The sequence below is a fragment of the Ctenopharyngodon idella genome, chromosome 19, assembly GCF_019924925.1.
Source record: "Ctenopharyngodon idella isolate HZGC_01 chromosome 19, HZGC01, whole genome shotgun sequence".
Lineage (NCBI taxonomy): Eukaryota > Metazoa > Chordata > Actinopteri > Cypriniformes > Xenocyprididae > Ctenopharyngodon > Ctenopharyngodon idella.
The window spans coordinates 11889542-11905387 of record NC_067238.1 but is presented as its reverse complement, the minus strand read 5'-3'; the positions used below and the strand labels follow the sequence as shown (position 1 = coordinate 11905387).

Genomic DNA, 15846 nt, shown 5'->3' with positions numbered 1-15846 from the left:
CCCGCGTCAACGTGCACTGGTCCAATGAAAACGTCTCTTGTAGGTTCTGTATCCGCTACCGTACATGCACACGATAGTCTGGATATTGTTTGTTTCCATGTGTTTTTAGTTCTTTTATGGCGCACTTTTTAGTTCTTCATGTAATTTTGGAGGTTGTAGGATATCCATAAGACTCGTCCTTGCAGCAGTGGCAGACTTGTGCATTGCCGACATATAAACAAGCGGAATGGTTTACGCCATATAACGTAATCCAGTAGCTGCGCGGATTTTGATATGCTAGTGTCCTCAGGATTCCAACATACTACAGCAGCAAGTTGGAAAAGCTAGAGAGTATGTATGTCACCTTATGAAAATATCTCGCTTTGTGTAATTGATATATTGCCCTAGCAAAGAGTAGCAACATTTGGTTTTATTAGGCCTGAGATTTGCTGAATGGAAAGGGAAGGACGTTATTGAAGTTTGTGTTATATATCCTCTTTATAGTTCTTGATCTATCAATTATGTTTTTTGAGCTGTCAATAAAGAGTGCTGTACAATTACATCCTCTGAATTTCATTATATGCCTGTCCAAGAGTTTCTGATGACTCCCAGAAGCCATTTATTATGTACAAATATTGTACAAATGCTTCAACAAAAAGGAGAAAAGAGCTTCATTGCTTTATTGCCAAGTTTATCAAAAGCACAATACAACGTGCAACACTAATGTCATATGTTAAGCAGTGTACAAAAATAGCACAAAATGTTTGACGTTTTTCATTATATTGCTCCAACAGTAAAGCCATGAGTAGCGGAAAAGATGATAACCTCCTGAGGATGACAAAGGACGACCTGCAGCGCTGGATCCAGGCAGAGGTGGAGCGAAACCCTCACCTGGCGCAGAGACGTGAGCAGCTGGCACAGGTGGAGGAGTGGGTGAAGCAGAGGGAGAAAGAATCAACCTACACCCGCCTTCTGTACAGCAATGCCTGCGAGTAAGTTGTTGTGTTTTTCAGTGACTAATGACAATATCTCGAAGTCAGGGTGACCCTTTGACTGTGTTTATATCAGATCAGTCTTTGAGTGCGAGTCGGTGATGAAGGGTCTTTATGGAATGCTGGGATTGGACTACCGAGACGAGGACTCAGAAGAGGAAGGAGGAGGAGGACCACAGGACGTCATTCATATCACAGATGATGATGAGGAGAACAGACAGGAAAATAGTGTCTGTAATGGAGATGATGATGATGATGATGATATTGTTGTCATTGATCTGGGAGGTAAGAGACAAACATTTTAATGGAAAGTGCTTGAAATAATATTATTTTAAATTATGGCATTGGAATAAAAAATATGATACAATTTTGGGCTCATGACTTTGGTTTTTCTCTTGCAGCCACCAAAGAAACCTTGGAACCAATGGTGAGGATGTTTACTGATTTTTCACTTTCTTTTTTCTGTTCATTTTGTTATTTTCATTCATTTTTCTTTGATTGTTCCTCTGATTATGAATTATTTTTCTTTCTTTCAGCTTGAAAAGGTGACTATGGCCATTCAGAAGTCATCCAGACTCGTTCAGGACTTAGTCCAGATGGTGAACAAAACTTCCTCCATAAGCACTGGATCACCATCATCCGACATCAGCAACAGACCTTCATCGACCTCGACCCCTGAGACCAGCTGTTCTGAATCTGTCACGCCAAAATTGGAAATGATGAACAACTCGATTGCGATAGTTAAGACAGAATCTTTGTTGAAAGTACCTGAAATGTCCTCATTTCTCAGCAATTCGGGACAATGCAAATCTTTTGCCAGTTATAATTCAGATTCTAGACCAGCAATTAAGACTGAACCTCAACTGACAGCATTAACCCCTTGGGAAATGAGCATTTCAAAACAACACGACACCACTGCTAGTCATAACCATACATCCATACGATTAATTAAGACGGAACCTCAAATGACAGAATTAACACCTTGGGAAAAGAACATTTCAAAACACAAAACTGCTGCTAGTCAAATTAAGACTGAACCTCAGTTGACAGCAGTGACTCCTTCAGAAATGTCTTTGATTCCTAGGAAACGACCAGAAACTATTGTCAGTGCTAATTCTGGATCCATTGCAACAATAAAATCTGAGCCTCACTTGACAATAATAAAGCCAGAAATGTCTTCGCCTCAAAGTAATTCAAAACGTTTTGAAATGCTTTCCGGTTATAATTTAGCATCCATTGCAGAAATTAAGACTGAACCTCAGATAAAAGCAGTAACTCCTGAGATTAATTTGCTTGAAAGCGATTTTGAACAGTCAGACATTCTGAATTCAGAATTCAAACTTAAATTATCAAAGACTGTTGAAATCCCTTCACTTTCAGGCCATTCAGAACAATTGAAAACTAGTGCGGGTCATAATTTAGAGACTGATAATAATGAGACTGATCCTCATGTGACACCAGAGACCCCTTTAGAAATGTCTTCAACTATTGCCAGTGCCGATACAGCGTGCTTAGAAATAAACCAGGCTGAGCCCGAGTCGACCACAACGACTTCTGAAGTGTCGCAGAGCGTTTCTAAAGAAACTGAAAATATTGCCAGTGACGATACAACATTAATTGAAACAAACCAGACTGAGCCTGAGGCGACCACAGTGACTTCTCCTGATGTGTCACCCTTGCCAAGCGATTCTGAAGAACCTGAAACTATTGCCAGTTGTGATTTGGAATCTATGGACAAGACAGAAAAGCCAACAACAAGGAGCAAATCTGCTAAACCTTCTGTGTCCACAACAAGTCCAACAGCCAGGCTGAGATCTTCAAAAAACTCTACGTCTGTTACCAGCACTTCCAGCCCCAAAAAAGGAACAACAAAGGCACCATCACCTGCAAAGAGTATTGATGAACCCTCTGACACAGAGGACCAGCCTGCTAGTCCTATACCCAGTGATGAACCCCCTGAATCACCCTCCAAACCACCTCCAAACCAAACTCCAACTACTGATGAGACCACCCGCAATGATGCTTCTGCTGAACCTTCCAAAGATAAAAAAAGTAAGCTCCTTTTTTTTATTTTATTTTTTTATATAGTTTATACCATAGTATATTAACCTAAGCATTACATAATGTGCTACAGATGTACCAAAACTAATCTGCAATGAATATCATGCATTTTAGTAAAAAAAAAAAAAAAGTGACTAAAGATATTTACATTGTTACAAAAGCTTTCTATTTCAAATAAATGCTGTTGTTCTTTTGAACTTTCTATTCATCAAGTAATCAAATATTAAGCAGCAACTTTTCTGGTTCAACTTTTCAGTTTTGTGTTGAACTGTTCAACAATAATGAAATATTTCTTCATCACAGGAAAATATTACATTGTATGTATTAAAATAGATAATAATATCTGACTATTACTATTTTTACTGTAATTTTGATCAAATAAATGCAGCCTTGGCAAGAACTTTAAAAAAATCTGTGTTGAATGTCTGGTAAAAAATAAAAATAAGTGTGTTTAACAATTTTTGTCACCGCTCCATCTATCCATCCAGTAACAGTATTTGTCCTCTGTCACTGATCTTTTTAGGTTCCAAGTCTTCATCCAAGTCTTCCAAGTCTTCCCAAGCACATAAAGAGATGATCCTCAAGGTCAGCATGGGAGTTTTGGGGAAAAGGAAACCCAACGTGTGGTGTCAAGGAACAGTAGAAGAAGTCCAAACGACTGGTAAAAATGATCTATTCTGTATATTACCCAAAAAAAAATGTAGAAGGAGGGGTTGTTTTTGTACTAAGGAGACATTTCTTTTTATTCATATTGAGTTGGTTGTAAATGGTATAATCTGACCTGTCTCATTTTTTTTTTCCTTTTAGAGAAGGGCCACAAATATAAGGTGGAATTTAAGAAGGGTAAACAGATTCTGTTGCCTGCTCATCATGTGGCCCCTGCAAAGCCTCCTGTGCTTAAGGATTTGTTTGTTGGTTGTCGTGTTGTGGCCAGCTACAAAGATGATAAAGGAAAGATCTTGTATAATGGTGCCGTGCTGGTTGAGCTTCCTGAGCGCAAGAATCGCATGAGGTGAATTTATGATAAAGGGATAGTTCACTCAAATATTTTTGTCCTCATTTACTCACTCTCATGTCATTCATACTAATCTATTTATTTTTTTGTGGAATACAAAAGGAAATAATTATTTAGCCTGAGAGGTTTCGAAGCCTCCAAGTGGTAAAATCAAATATTCATATGCTCATAACTTTTGATGTGGTTGACTTATTTTCATGGGAGTCATCTCCTTAGATTCCTGAATCCTTGCCGACTCCAACGATACCTAATATGCTAGGTTTCACCTTATGGTTAGCGATTTAGCGTTAAAACATTGTTCGCGAATATCTCAGAAACCGTTAGTCCAATCGAAATGAAACCACTGTAGGAAATTCAGAAACAGGTCGTTGGCTATACGTTAAAGCCCAAATGCCAAAATTTTGATAGTAAATGGCAAAAAATCAAAGTAGTGAATGGGTCATTTTTTTTATGTACTCATACATGTCTATAACTCATAAACGAAATGAGATATTTGAAACTTATTTATGGGCACACTCTGAGGACACGTAAAAAAAAGTGGTGTGATTGCACCTGTTGGTGGCGCTATAATTGAACAAAATATTAAATTGCCGCTAACCACAATAAAGTACATGAAATAAAATGCTATATTTTACTATATATTTGCTTGCTTCTTTGTGCTTGGCTCCTTAATGGCTGCTTGCAGCTATATTTTTTAATTAATTTTTTAATCAGTGCCTCATTATTTTTATTTTAGTCTTGTAGATGACTGCACTATACATGAAAGTTTTTGTTTCTCAAAAACATTTGTTTCTCTAAAGATGAGATGTTTCTCTAAAATTTTACTAAATGTTTCTGTCAGGTTCATGGTGTTTTATGATGATGGCAAGGCAGCGTATCTGGCACTGCCAGACATTCATGTTGTCTGCAAACAATGTAAGAGATTGTCTTTCATATTCCGTTTCAGTCTTAGTTTAAGACCCCATGAAATTGCTTGACTTCTAGAAGTGAATTCTGTTAACGTTTGTTTTCTTTGCAGTGAAAAAGGTGTGGAGGGACATCGAGGATGAGGCATGTCGGTCGCAGGTGAAGGAATATCTCCGTGTCTATCCCAACCCCATTGCTGTGGTACTTCGCATAGGGCAAGACACCAGGGCAGTGCGAAATGACAAGTTTGAGTCCTGCACGGTGCTTCAGTTGGATGGCAGCCTGATCCAGATCTGCTTTAAGGTGAAATTGAGTCCGTTGTGGGCTGTTAGTTTTATTCTGTGAACCTAATTCTAACCTTTCATCTGAATCTTACAATTTAGTGCCTTAATACAAAGGGACTAAATGAAAGTCAGTGGGTACTTCATAAGAGTGTCACAGAATATTTCATATTCTGAAGTGTGTTTCATAAAATTTCTCCCAGTAGCACAGTCAACTCCCTTGACAACCCCCACTGCCAGATTTTAGAAGATTCTGATCTTGGAGATAAATTTGTTGGTGAATTTTATAGACTGTAGGGCAGTCATGGCCTGATGGTTAGATAGTCAGACTGGTAACCCGAAGGTTACGGCTTCGATTCTCAAAACCAGCAGGAAATGACTGCGGTGCCCTTGAGCAAGGCAACCAACCCCCAGTCGGTCCCCGGGCGCCACAGCAAAATGGCAGCCTGCTGTTCCAGGTGTGTGTGTGTGTGTGTTCACTACTCCTAAAGTATGTGCACTGACATGGATGGGTTAAATGCAGAGGACAAATTCCGAGTATGGGTTACCATACTTGGCCTTCACATGTATCATTGATTTTTAGACATCACTATAATACCAAAGGCCTGCCATTTTGATGCTTATAAATGTTGTTTTTGTTGTTGTTTTTTCAGAAAGACAATCAAAAAGAGTGGATTTATAAAGGATCAGACAAGTTGGAACACATTGTAAATATCAAGAAACGTCTTTCTAAAGAGAAACCGCAACAAACTGCTCTACAGAAGACTCAACAATTGCCTCAACAGAAAACTCAACAATCACCTCAACAGAAATCGCAAGAAGCGCCTCAACAGAAAACTCAACAGCCTGCTAAAACAGGTAGATTTTTTGTGTTTGTGATTTATTCACTTTTCCTGTCTCTTGTATGCACATTCCCAACTAGACGTGTCGGTATTCAGTAATATGGTATATTGCGATAATTAACGTGCACAATATTGTTATCTTGGGCACTTCAAAAAACAGTGACTAATTTTTGCATACGTTAGAATCTGAATGTGATTTTTAGAATGCACGTTAGCTTCTTTTCCAACAACCCATTAAATTTTACAATACCGCGTGTATGTTGTATAAAACCTAGGTCTGGTTTTCGCATTGGTTTAAACAAGAACGACAGACAGGCTAAATGAAAATACAAATTCACTGTCTGTCAGTAGGTGAAGCTTATGGAGAAGAATAAATACAGTGGTTACCCCTGTACACAAAGCAGTGCTGCACAGCTGTCCCACCCACATGTCTCAGAGAAGAAATTCAGAACATTTTAACTATTTTCAAACAGCCATTCATATTTTTGTATTCACTAATATGGTGTTTATCAAATGACATCAAATACATAAATACTTACACCGTGTCCTAACCAGACGCGATGCGATAAGATTCCAGCAACAAGCAAATTTGACTGTCCACACTAGATGCGACGCGAAAATGAGAAGCAATAAAATCAATCAAAAACCACAGCCAATCAGAAGAGAGTGTGGGCGGGCTCTCTCGGCAAGAGCACAAGCGGACACAATGAAATGGGCAAGTACTTAGTAAAATTCATAAATATTACAAAATGTAAACATTATTTAAAGTACATACGGAGTGACCAATCTTTGTCATAATACACTTGTTTGTTCGCACTGAGTTGACAGTTTGAACGTTCTTTGGCCCATTTAATTATATTCAAGATCTGAGGTGAATTAGCCATTGTTTTTTTCATTAAGCTAAAAAGCTGGGAACACAGAATGATATTCAAACTCACGTTAGATGCTTTTAACATTAAATAAAGCACATAAGCAGTATCTGATATCATCGTGGCCATACTTTGTGTTGCTGTTCCAGCCGTGACGTCGCAGAGAAATAATCGTTTCTAAAATAGAATATTTGCGTGTCGCCGTCGCGGCTGGTTAGGACAAAAACTTCGATTAACATGGAAAAGATACCTTTCATCGCTTGTCACGGCATCGCGTCTGGTTAGGACACGGTGTTAGACTTAATATTTTATTTTCAAACATTTGTTTACACTTTTTACATTTTAAAGGGTTAGTTCACCCAAAAATGAAGATTCTGTCATTAATTACTCACCCTCATGTCATTCCAAACCTGTAAGACCTTCTTTCATCTTCGGAACACAAATTAAGATATTTTTGATAAAATCCGAGAGCTTTCTGATCTCCCTATAGACAGCAACGTCATAACAAATTTCAAGGGCCAGAAAGGTTGTAAAGACATTGCTAAAATAGTCCATGTGACTACAGTTGTTCAACCTTTATTTTATGAAGAGACGAGAATACTTTTTTGCGCAAAAACAAAACAAAAATCAGAAAGCTCTCTGATTTCATCGAAAATATCTTAATTTGTGTTCCAAAGATGAACGAAGGTCTTGCGGGTTTAAAACGACATGAGGGTGAGTAATTAATGACAAATTTTATTTTTGGGTGAACTAACCCTTTAACCTGGACTAAAACATGCCAGCCCAGAAAAGATATCTATATATTGCTTGAAAATGTTCTGATTCTTTGTAGTTGTATTCTTTTTTTACTTTAATCTGTTAAATTAGTTTATACATTTTTGTGTATTATTTTATTGTATTAGTATTAATCACCAATTCTGTTTCTTGTTTAGCAGGAAATGCCATGCCTCAGCACAACACAACCTCCTCCTCGACAAAAGTTGCCTCAGCAACTGTTACTTCAACGACTGTCACCTCAGCAGATGAGACTCCCGCACGTGTGACCCGACAATCCACAGTCACCAAAACACCATCTATCTCCCCTCAAAATATCATGTCGGCAGCTTTCCAACCGAAGGTCATCCTCCAGAAGTTGTCTAAGCTCTCGCTCGTCTTACCAGCTGTCGGTGTGTCAAAGGGTAAATCTGCTACAGCAATCAGTACCTCAAATTTAAGGTGAGTAATGGGCTTGTATCAGTTAAATATGGGATGGTCTGGAATACTAACCACCTCACACTATATTCCAGAAGTGCAAAACGACCCGCCCCTGATGAGGAAGAAGAGTATGTTTCTGAGGAAGAAGAGCATGTTTCAGAGCAAGAGCAGTACAAGTCTATATACTTGTATCATCGCTGTTGTCCAGCATGTCTGGATGGGGTAAGACCGTCTCAGGCAGACATGCATCGTGGTCAGAATCCTCTTCTTATCCCATTGCTTTTTAAGTTTCGGCGAATGACTGCTCGGAGGCGCATCGATGGAAAGGTGGGTGGTGTTTGAGGAAGTTGATCCTTTTGCCATTCAACTATATTGAATGTACACTTCCATTCAAAAGTTTGGGTCGGTAAGATTTTTGAAAGATGTGTCTTATATTGAGCTACGCAGGTTTTTTTTTTTTTTTTTTTTTTAAATAAAAAATGCAGTAATATTTTGAAATACTATTACAATTCAAAATAACTGTTTTGTATTTTATAATATATTTAATATATACATCATTACTCCCATATTCAGTGTCATATGATCCTTCAGAAATCATTCTAATATGCTAATTTGCTGCTCAAGAAATATTTCTTAGTATTATCAATGTTGAAAAAAGTTGTGCTGCTTAATATTTTTTTGGAAACCATTATACTTATTATCATAATGTCTCCTCTTCACTGTCTTTAGGTGTTTTTCCACATTTTTTATCGTTCTCCATGTGGGCGGAGCCTTTGTGACATGCAGGAAGTTCAAGAATACTTGTTTGAAACACGGTGTGACTTTCTCTTCCTGGAAATGTTCTGTATGGACCCGTTTGTCCTTGTTAATCGTGCCCGACCCCCTTCCACATCAACCGGCCAGCCTCACCTCTACCTGCCGGACATCTCAGAGGGTAAAGAGGTGGTGCCGGTGCCCTGTGTTAATGAAGTGGACAATACGCTTGCTCCTAATGTCACTTACACCAAAGACAGAAGTCCAGCCCCAGGTGTTAACATCAATACAAGCTTAGATTTCTTGATCGGCTGTGACTGCACAGATGGCTGTCGGGACAGGTATGGTTTTTTTTTTTTTTTTTTTTTTTTTTTGAGTCTGTGTTTGTGTTAGCAAATTTGCAAAATTAAAGGAATGTTTCGAGTTCAGCTTCTGTCCTGAAGGGCCACTGTCCTGCAGAGTTTAACTCCAACCCTAATCAAACACCTGAAAATGCTAATCAATGTCTTTAAGATTACTAGAAAGCCACAGGCAGGTGAGTTGTTTTTTTTTTTTTTTTTTTTTTTTTTTTAATCAGGGTTGGAGCTAAACTCTGCAGGAGATGGTGGCCCTACAGACTGAAGTTACCCATCCCTAATTTAGACACAGAAGTTTATTATAATTCTTGAGATGTCATCCACTAAATTAGTGTTGTAAAAAGTACCGTCCGCGATACCAAGTCGGTACTGAAATTTTAAAATTTGACACTTTCAGTGCTACTTGAGCGGATTTGTAAACACCTCTGATTGGCAATTGTTCACGCGCTCATCAGATACAGTATGTCTGTGATTGGCTACAATGATCAACTCTTCAAAAAAATGTTGTAAATAGACATCAATGACCCTCTTCACAGGGTGCTTACACAGAGACACACAGAGCGTTTCAAATGCTCCTGCTTTCAAAACGCTCCCGTGTGTTGATCATTGTAGCCAATCACAGACATATCTGATGAGCAAGTGACACAGTTGCCAATCAGAGATGTTTACGAATTCGCTCCAACAGCGCTCAAAGCATCACATTTATAAAATTTCAGTACCAACTTGGTATCATGGTTGGTACTTTTGACAACACTACACTAAACATGGCTTTACAGATAAAATGTTTGGATCAAAAAAGTTTGACTTTAGGTTCCCAACAAGTCATAATTATTTGACTAATAAATTGCATTGAATTCTAAATTATGGATAACGTTATTAAACGCATTGTATTTGTATGTGTGACAGGTCGAAGTGCGCATGCCACCAGCTGACCATTGAGGCCACGTCCTTATGCAGTGGCGGTCCAGTAGATGTTAGTGCTGGATACACACACAAGAGGTTGCCAACAAGCTTGCCAACAGGGTTAGAAACAACCTCTGTCTGTTTTTCTGTCTGTCTGATTCTTGTTTGATTACAACGGAATTGCCTATCCAAACTCAGATGAAATGCATCATTGTTACAGTGTTCATTATAATCATGATCTGCTACAAGTCAGTGCATAACTAGATACACTGTTATTCAAATTTTGTGGTCAGTGTTTTGAAGATTTTGTGCAAATGTTTTTGAAAGAATTCTCTTCTGCTCACCAAGGTTGCATTTATTTGATCTCAAATACAGTAAAACAGTAGTATTGTTAAATATTACCATTTAAAATAATGGTTTTCTATTTTAATAATATATATTATAAAATGTACTTTTTCCTGTGAAAATCTGAATTTTCAGCATCATTACTCCAGTCTTCACTGTCACATGATCCTTCAGAAATCATTCTAATATGCTGATTTGTTGCTCTAGAAATATTGTTTAAAACGGTTGTGCTGCTTAATATTTTTATGGAAACTTTTTTTCCCTTTCCGAATCCTTTGATAAATAGAAAGTTAAGAAGAACAGCATTTTAAGGAATAAAATCCTTAAGGAATAAAAAGAAAATCTTACCTCAACTTTGTTCAACACTTTTTATTTTAGCAATAAAAACAAAGAAATTAAAACTTTTTCCTTAGTAGTATGGTTTAATTGGATCATCAAAGGTTACCAGAAAAGACATTGGTAATAAAGTGAGATTAAATACATAAAATATATTAGTGTTAACATATTTAGTTATTGTAGGTTTGTGTAATATTCTGAGTTTGCAATTCACTGTGTGAACTCGCCTTACTTATTTGAAAAAGTAACTCCGATATTTTGGCGTAAATTTAAAAGTAATGTGTCACTTTACTCATTACTTGAAAAAAAGTAATCTGATTGTGTAACTGTAATGTAACCCACAACTCTTAATGACATTACACTTATGTTTTCAAACACCCTCGCTCTTCTCTCCTCTTCCATCTCTGTAGGGTATATGAGTGTAACCCTCTGTGCCGCTGTGACCCAAGAATGTGCAGCAACAGGCTGGTTCAGCACGGTATGCAGCTGCGGCTGGAGCTCTTCATGACACAACACAAGGGATGGGGCATCCGCTGCAGGGATGATGTGGCCAAGGGCACATTCGTGTGTGTTTTCACTGGTAAGCAATCAGGCATTTGAACCAAAAACTTTTTAGACCAAAACAATTTCTTCTTTATCACCTCCATCATCTATCACCTCGCAGGTAAAATAGTAAACGAAGACAAAATGAATGAAGATGACACAGTGTCCGGCAATGAATATTTGGCCAACCTTGACTTCATTGAGGGGGTGGAGAAACTGAAAGAGGGTTATGAGAGCGAGGCGTACTGCTCGGACACAGAGGTCGAAAGCAACAAGAAGACCATAACCATGAAAACAGGGCCGTTATGGAAAAATACCCTCTACCAAGAAGACTCTAGCAGTGGTGAAGGTGTGTTGTGTGTATAAATATTTAGTCTTACGACAAATGAACATATAACCAAGAAATTGCATGTCTTTTCACTTGTATGTGTAACTGAAATTTTCACCATGTGTTTTTTTTCTCTTTCCTCCACATAGAAAGAGAAGAACCTATGGAGCTGGCCACAGAACAAGAGGAAATGGAAGGTAACATTCAGTGTGGTGATTCAGTTATACTGTAATGTTGAATGTCTATAATTAATGTTTAAAAAAAAATCAGTTTTATAGAGACATCAGCATTACTATCAGTGATACTGGCCTTCATTCATAAAAAGATGCCATTAAACAAATATTTAAAATATACTGTTTTTAAAGGAACACTCCACTTTTTTTAAAATAGGCTCATTTTCCAACTCCCCTAGAGTTAAACAGTTGAGTTTTACCGTTTTCGAATCCATTCAGCCGATCTCCGGGTCTGGCGGTACCACTTTTAGCATAGCTTAGCATAGTTTATTGAATCTGATTAGACCGTTAGCATCTCGTTAAAAAATGACCAAAGAGTTACAATAATTTTCCTATTTAAAACTTGACTCTTCTGTAGTTACGTCGTGTACTAAGACCGACGGAAAATTAAAAGTTGTGATTTTCTAGGCCGATATGGCTAGGAACTATACTCTCATTCTGGCGTAATAATCAAGGAACTTTGCTGCCGTACCATGGGTGCAGCAGGCGCAATGATATTACGATTCGAAAACGGTAAAACTCAACTGTTTAACTCTAGGGGAGTTGGAAAATGAGACTATTTTCAAAAAAAGTGGAGTGTTCCTTTAAGTTGTTTCTACATAAATTTGGAGAGTAACTGAAATTATTACCATATAAAAATATTTAAAAAATTGTAATCACGATTAATTACAGAAAAATGTGCAATTTATTTTTTTTATTTTTTTATCGATTGATAGCACTATTTATTTTATTTCAGCTTTATTTCAATATATTAGTGTATAGGTTTAGTTAACGATAATAATCCTGGTTAGATGGACTTGAATCATCCCATTTTGTATACTTTGCTGGTGATGAGGAAAGTACATATTAGTAATAAATAATGAGAGAGTGTAAAAGTTTAAGGCATACTTTAGATATACATAACATACATAAAATCTTGAGTCATAAAGTGTTGACATACTGTAGGCCCCATTGTTGCAAACTGTTTGCATGACCTTAAATGAAAATTATATGTAAATTTTATGCAATTGACCGACACTTTTATCCAAAGTGACTTACATTGCATTCAAGTTTTATCACATTTTATCAGTTCATGCTTTCCCTTGGAATCTAACCCATGTCCTGGGCATTGCTAGCACCATGACCTACTGTTTGAGCAACATGTAGCTTATAATTTTATTCATCTCAGACATTTAAATGCTCATGTAGCTGCTTTAGCTTTGTCTTTGATATAAGACAGACTAATCCTAAATCCAATTTAGGATGGATAGTATGCAAATTGGGATGCAGCCATGGACAATAAGGTCTATAGGTTGAAATCTAGCAACTTCCTTGGTGAGCAGAAGAGGCTTCTTTCAATTCATTCATGTTGCTCTATTATGGAGCAAACTTGCCAAATGTGTTTTATGGCCTGTTCTCTTTACCTATTCAGTCTGTGACGAGTCCTTAGGCGAGACAAAACTATCCCATAAGCCACATGAAGCATTTAAAGATGCTCAGAGGAAAGTGACCAAACAAATAAGAGAGGATGGTCAGTTTTTATTCTCTTGAAGAATCATTATTTATTATTTTATGCTTTTAGCATTTCATTGAATTTGTAAAATTTGTGTCTCTAGGTCAAGTGACCTCAGGTCCAAAGCGTTGCTTTGCCATAAAGTCCTCCCAGAGAAGAGTAAAACCGCTAGAAACCACTGACGCACAAAATGAGAAAACAAGGACAGCTCTGCATGCCAACAATACCCGCAGACTGTTCAACGACGAGGAGACCTGTTACATCATTGACGCGAGACAAGAAGGCAACCTTGGCCGCTACATCAATGTACGCTAAATCCAGCCACCTTTCGTGATTGTAAATGTGCCAACAATGATATGAGTTTGTAATGAAAACGTATGTTTTATACAAGTTTTATATTGTTTTACTGTTAATTCTGCCTCTCTCAACAGCATAGCTGCAGTCCAAATTTGTTTGTCCAGAATGTCTTTGTGGACACGCATGACCTCCGGTTCCCATGGGTGGCGTTCTTCGCCAGCAAGTCAGTGCCTTGATTCATACCAGCTTGATTATCTATTGAAGAAGTGTGTTGATATACTTAAAAATGAGTGATGTTTGCCCAAGTTTTATTTGGGAACCCTGAATATGGATTTTCATAAGTGTTTACCATTAATTAACAATTCTTAGGGCTGTTCACACAGAACGCATTTTTTGTATTCCACTGCACTCATTTTTCATTGTTGTTCTTTGTAACGCTAGACTGATGTGTTTTTGCAGTTAAAGGATTAGTTCACTTTAAAATGAAAATTACCCTTTAGCTTTACTCACTCACACTTCTTTTTTTGATGAACACAAGTTATATATAAGAGTTATATTAATAAATATCCTGACGTGTCCAAGCTTTATAATGGCAGTGAATGGGGCCAACAAGTTTGAAGCTCAAGAAAGTGCATGCTGACGTTGCATCAGTTACGCTTCTTTTCGGAAGTTGAATATGGAAGGCGGTCTGGCGGAAAATAGATATTTACCCCCTGAAGCTGTGTGGAGTACGTTTATAATGGATGGATGCACTTTCTTGAGCTTTTTTAAATAATATTTAACTTTCTTATTATTTAGGTTACCATTATTTACCGATATTTATTTCATAGTTTTACAGGCTGTAGTGTGTCGTTTCATTGAAGGAATAGCTAAAATAAACAGGCACATCTGTTACAAAATGGATGTTTGAGCATTTATTTTTTTTTTTTATATTTCAAAATGTATTTCATTGAGGTATATATACACACACGCTTCAAATATTTATATGTATGATTACCATATTTAATGTTTTTAAAATAGGCTATATAAAATAGTAAAATAGTTTTAACAGATTTTGCTGTGGTACCGAAATTGGTACCAAGAACCATAAAATTTTTATGGTATTGGTACCGACTACTGGAATTTTGGTACCGTGACAACACTATTAGAACATGTGTCATGCGTGAGACGCCGCAAAAGACGCAAGGTCAAACACATCCGTCTAGTGCATGTTTACATGGAAAAACAATGGAAAAGCAGTGCAGTGGAATGAAAAAACGCTTCCTGTGTGAATGGTCCCTCGGGTCTGGTTCACACAGAATGCGTAACAGTCAGACACCTTCACCTAGCATGTGTAGAGAGATGTGTTTTTTTTTTTTTAAATGTTCAACTTCTTTTGTCAGGGGCCATTCGTACAGAGTGTATTTTGGCAGTTAAAAACACGAGATGCAGGACAGTGGAACAGAAAAACACAAGGTCTAGAGATGTGTTTTTTTAAATGTTGAACTTGAGCTCCGTGTTTTTAGATCACTGTCACATTGCAAAATGTTTACATAGAAAAACAATGTAAATGTAGCACCATGAAATAGAAAAATGCATTCTGTGTGAACAGCCCCTGTGCTTTGTTTATATAAACTATGAAAAAGTAAAGCAGTGGAATGGTAAAACGCATTCTGTGTAAAAAGCCCCTTAACCATGTATTAATCGCCTTGTAGACAAGAATCTTAATGTGTTTGTATCCCATTTTTCCTTCCTTCTCTCGTTATCAGGCGCATCAAGGCTGGTACGGAGCTGACGTGGGATTATAACTATGAGGTGGGCAGTGTGGAGGGGAAGGTTCTGCTCTGCTGCTGTGGCTCATTGCGGTGCACAGGAAGACTGCTCTGATCTACCCCTTTCAACAACACTAAAGCTTTCATTGACGTGTTGTAGACTTTCATCAACCTATCAGAAATGTAGTTGTGGCACTGTTCTGGAAGAGTATTCTAATAATATGACCCATTGAATATGAAAAGTATAATACAATATATTAAATTGTGTTTTGTTTGTTTTTACTGTTTTTAACCTCTACACGAAATGTGAATATTCTTGTATTCATGTGTAAATAAAATTTGCAAATATCAAAAACTACTTTTCTTGTAA

At 37.4% G+C, this 15846-nt stretch overlaps 1 protein-coding gene across 4 annotated transcripts; it reads left to right on the top strand.

Annotated features, from left to right (window-relative positions):
* Positions 1-22: 22 nt before the first annotated feature.
* Positions 23-15834, top strand: setdb1a (SET domain bifurcated histone lysine methyltransferase 1a). Of its 4 annotated transcripts, none has more exons than XM_051871933.1 (21): positions 23-39; positions 774-971; positions 1048-1256; positions 1373-1398; positions 1508-3023; positions 3556-3693; positions 3840-4044; positions 4889-4962; positions 5066-5256; positions 5888-6092; positions 7878-8160; positions 8232-8466; positions 8869-9233; positions 10155-10271; positions 11243-11412; positions 11497-11724; positions 11853-11900; positions 13348-13446; positions 13532-13734; positions 13860-13948; positions 15474-15834. In XM_051871933.1, the coding sequence occupies exons 2-21, from the start codon at positions 781-783 to the stop codon at positions 15589-15591; spliced, it is 4710 nt and encodes a 1569-aa protein (XP_051727893.1). In that variant the 5' UTR covers positions 23-39; positions 774-780; the 3' UTR covers positions 15592-15834. The 4 variants fall into 4 exon arrangements, with proteins under 4 accessions (XP_051727893.1, XP_051727894.1, XP_051727891.1 ...); XM_051871934.1 differs by lacking the exon at positions 23-39 and adding an exon at positions 46-330 and having other exon boundaries at positions 7881-8160; XM_051871931.1 differs by lacking the exon at positions 23-39 and adding an exon at positions 46-330.
* Positions 15835-15846: the final 12 nt, after the last annotated feature.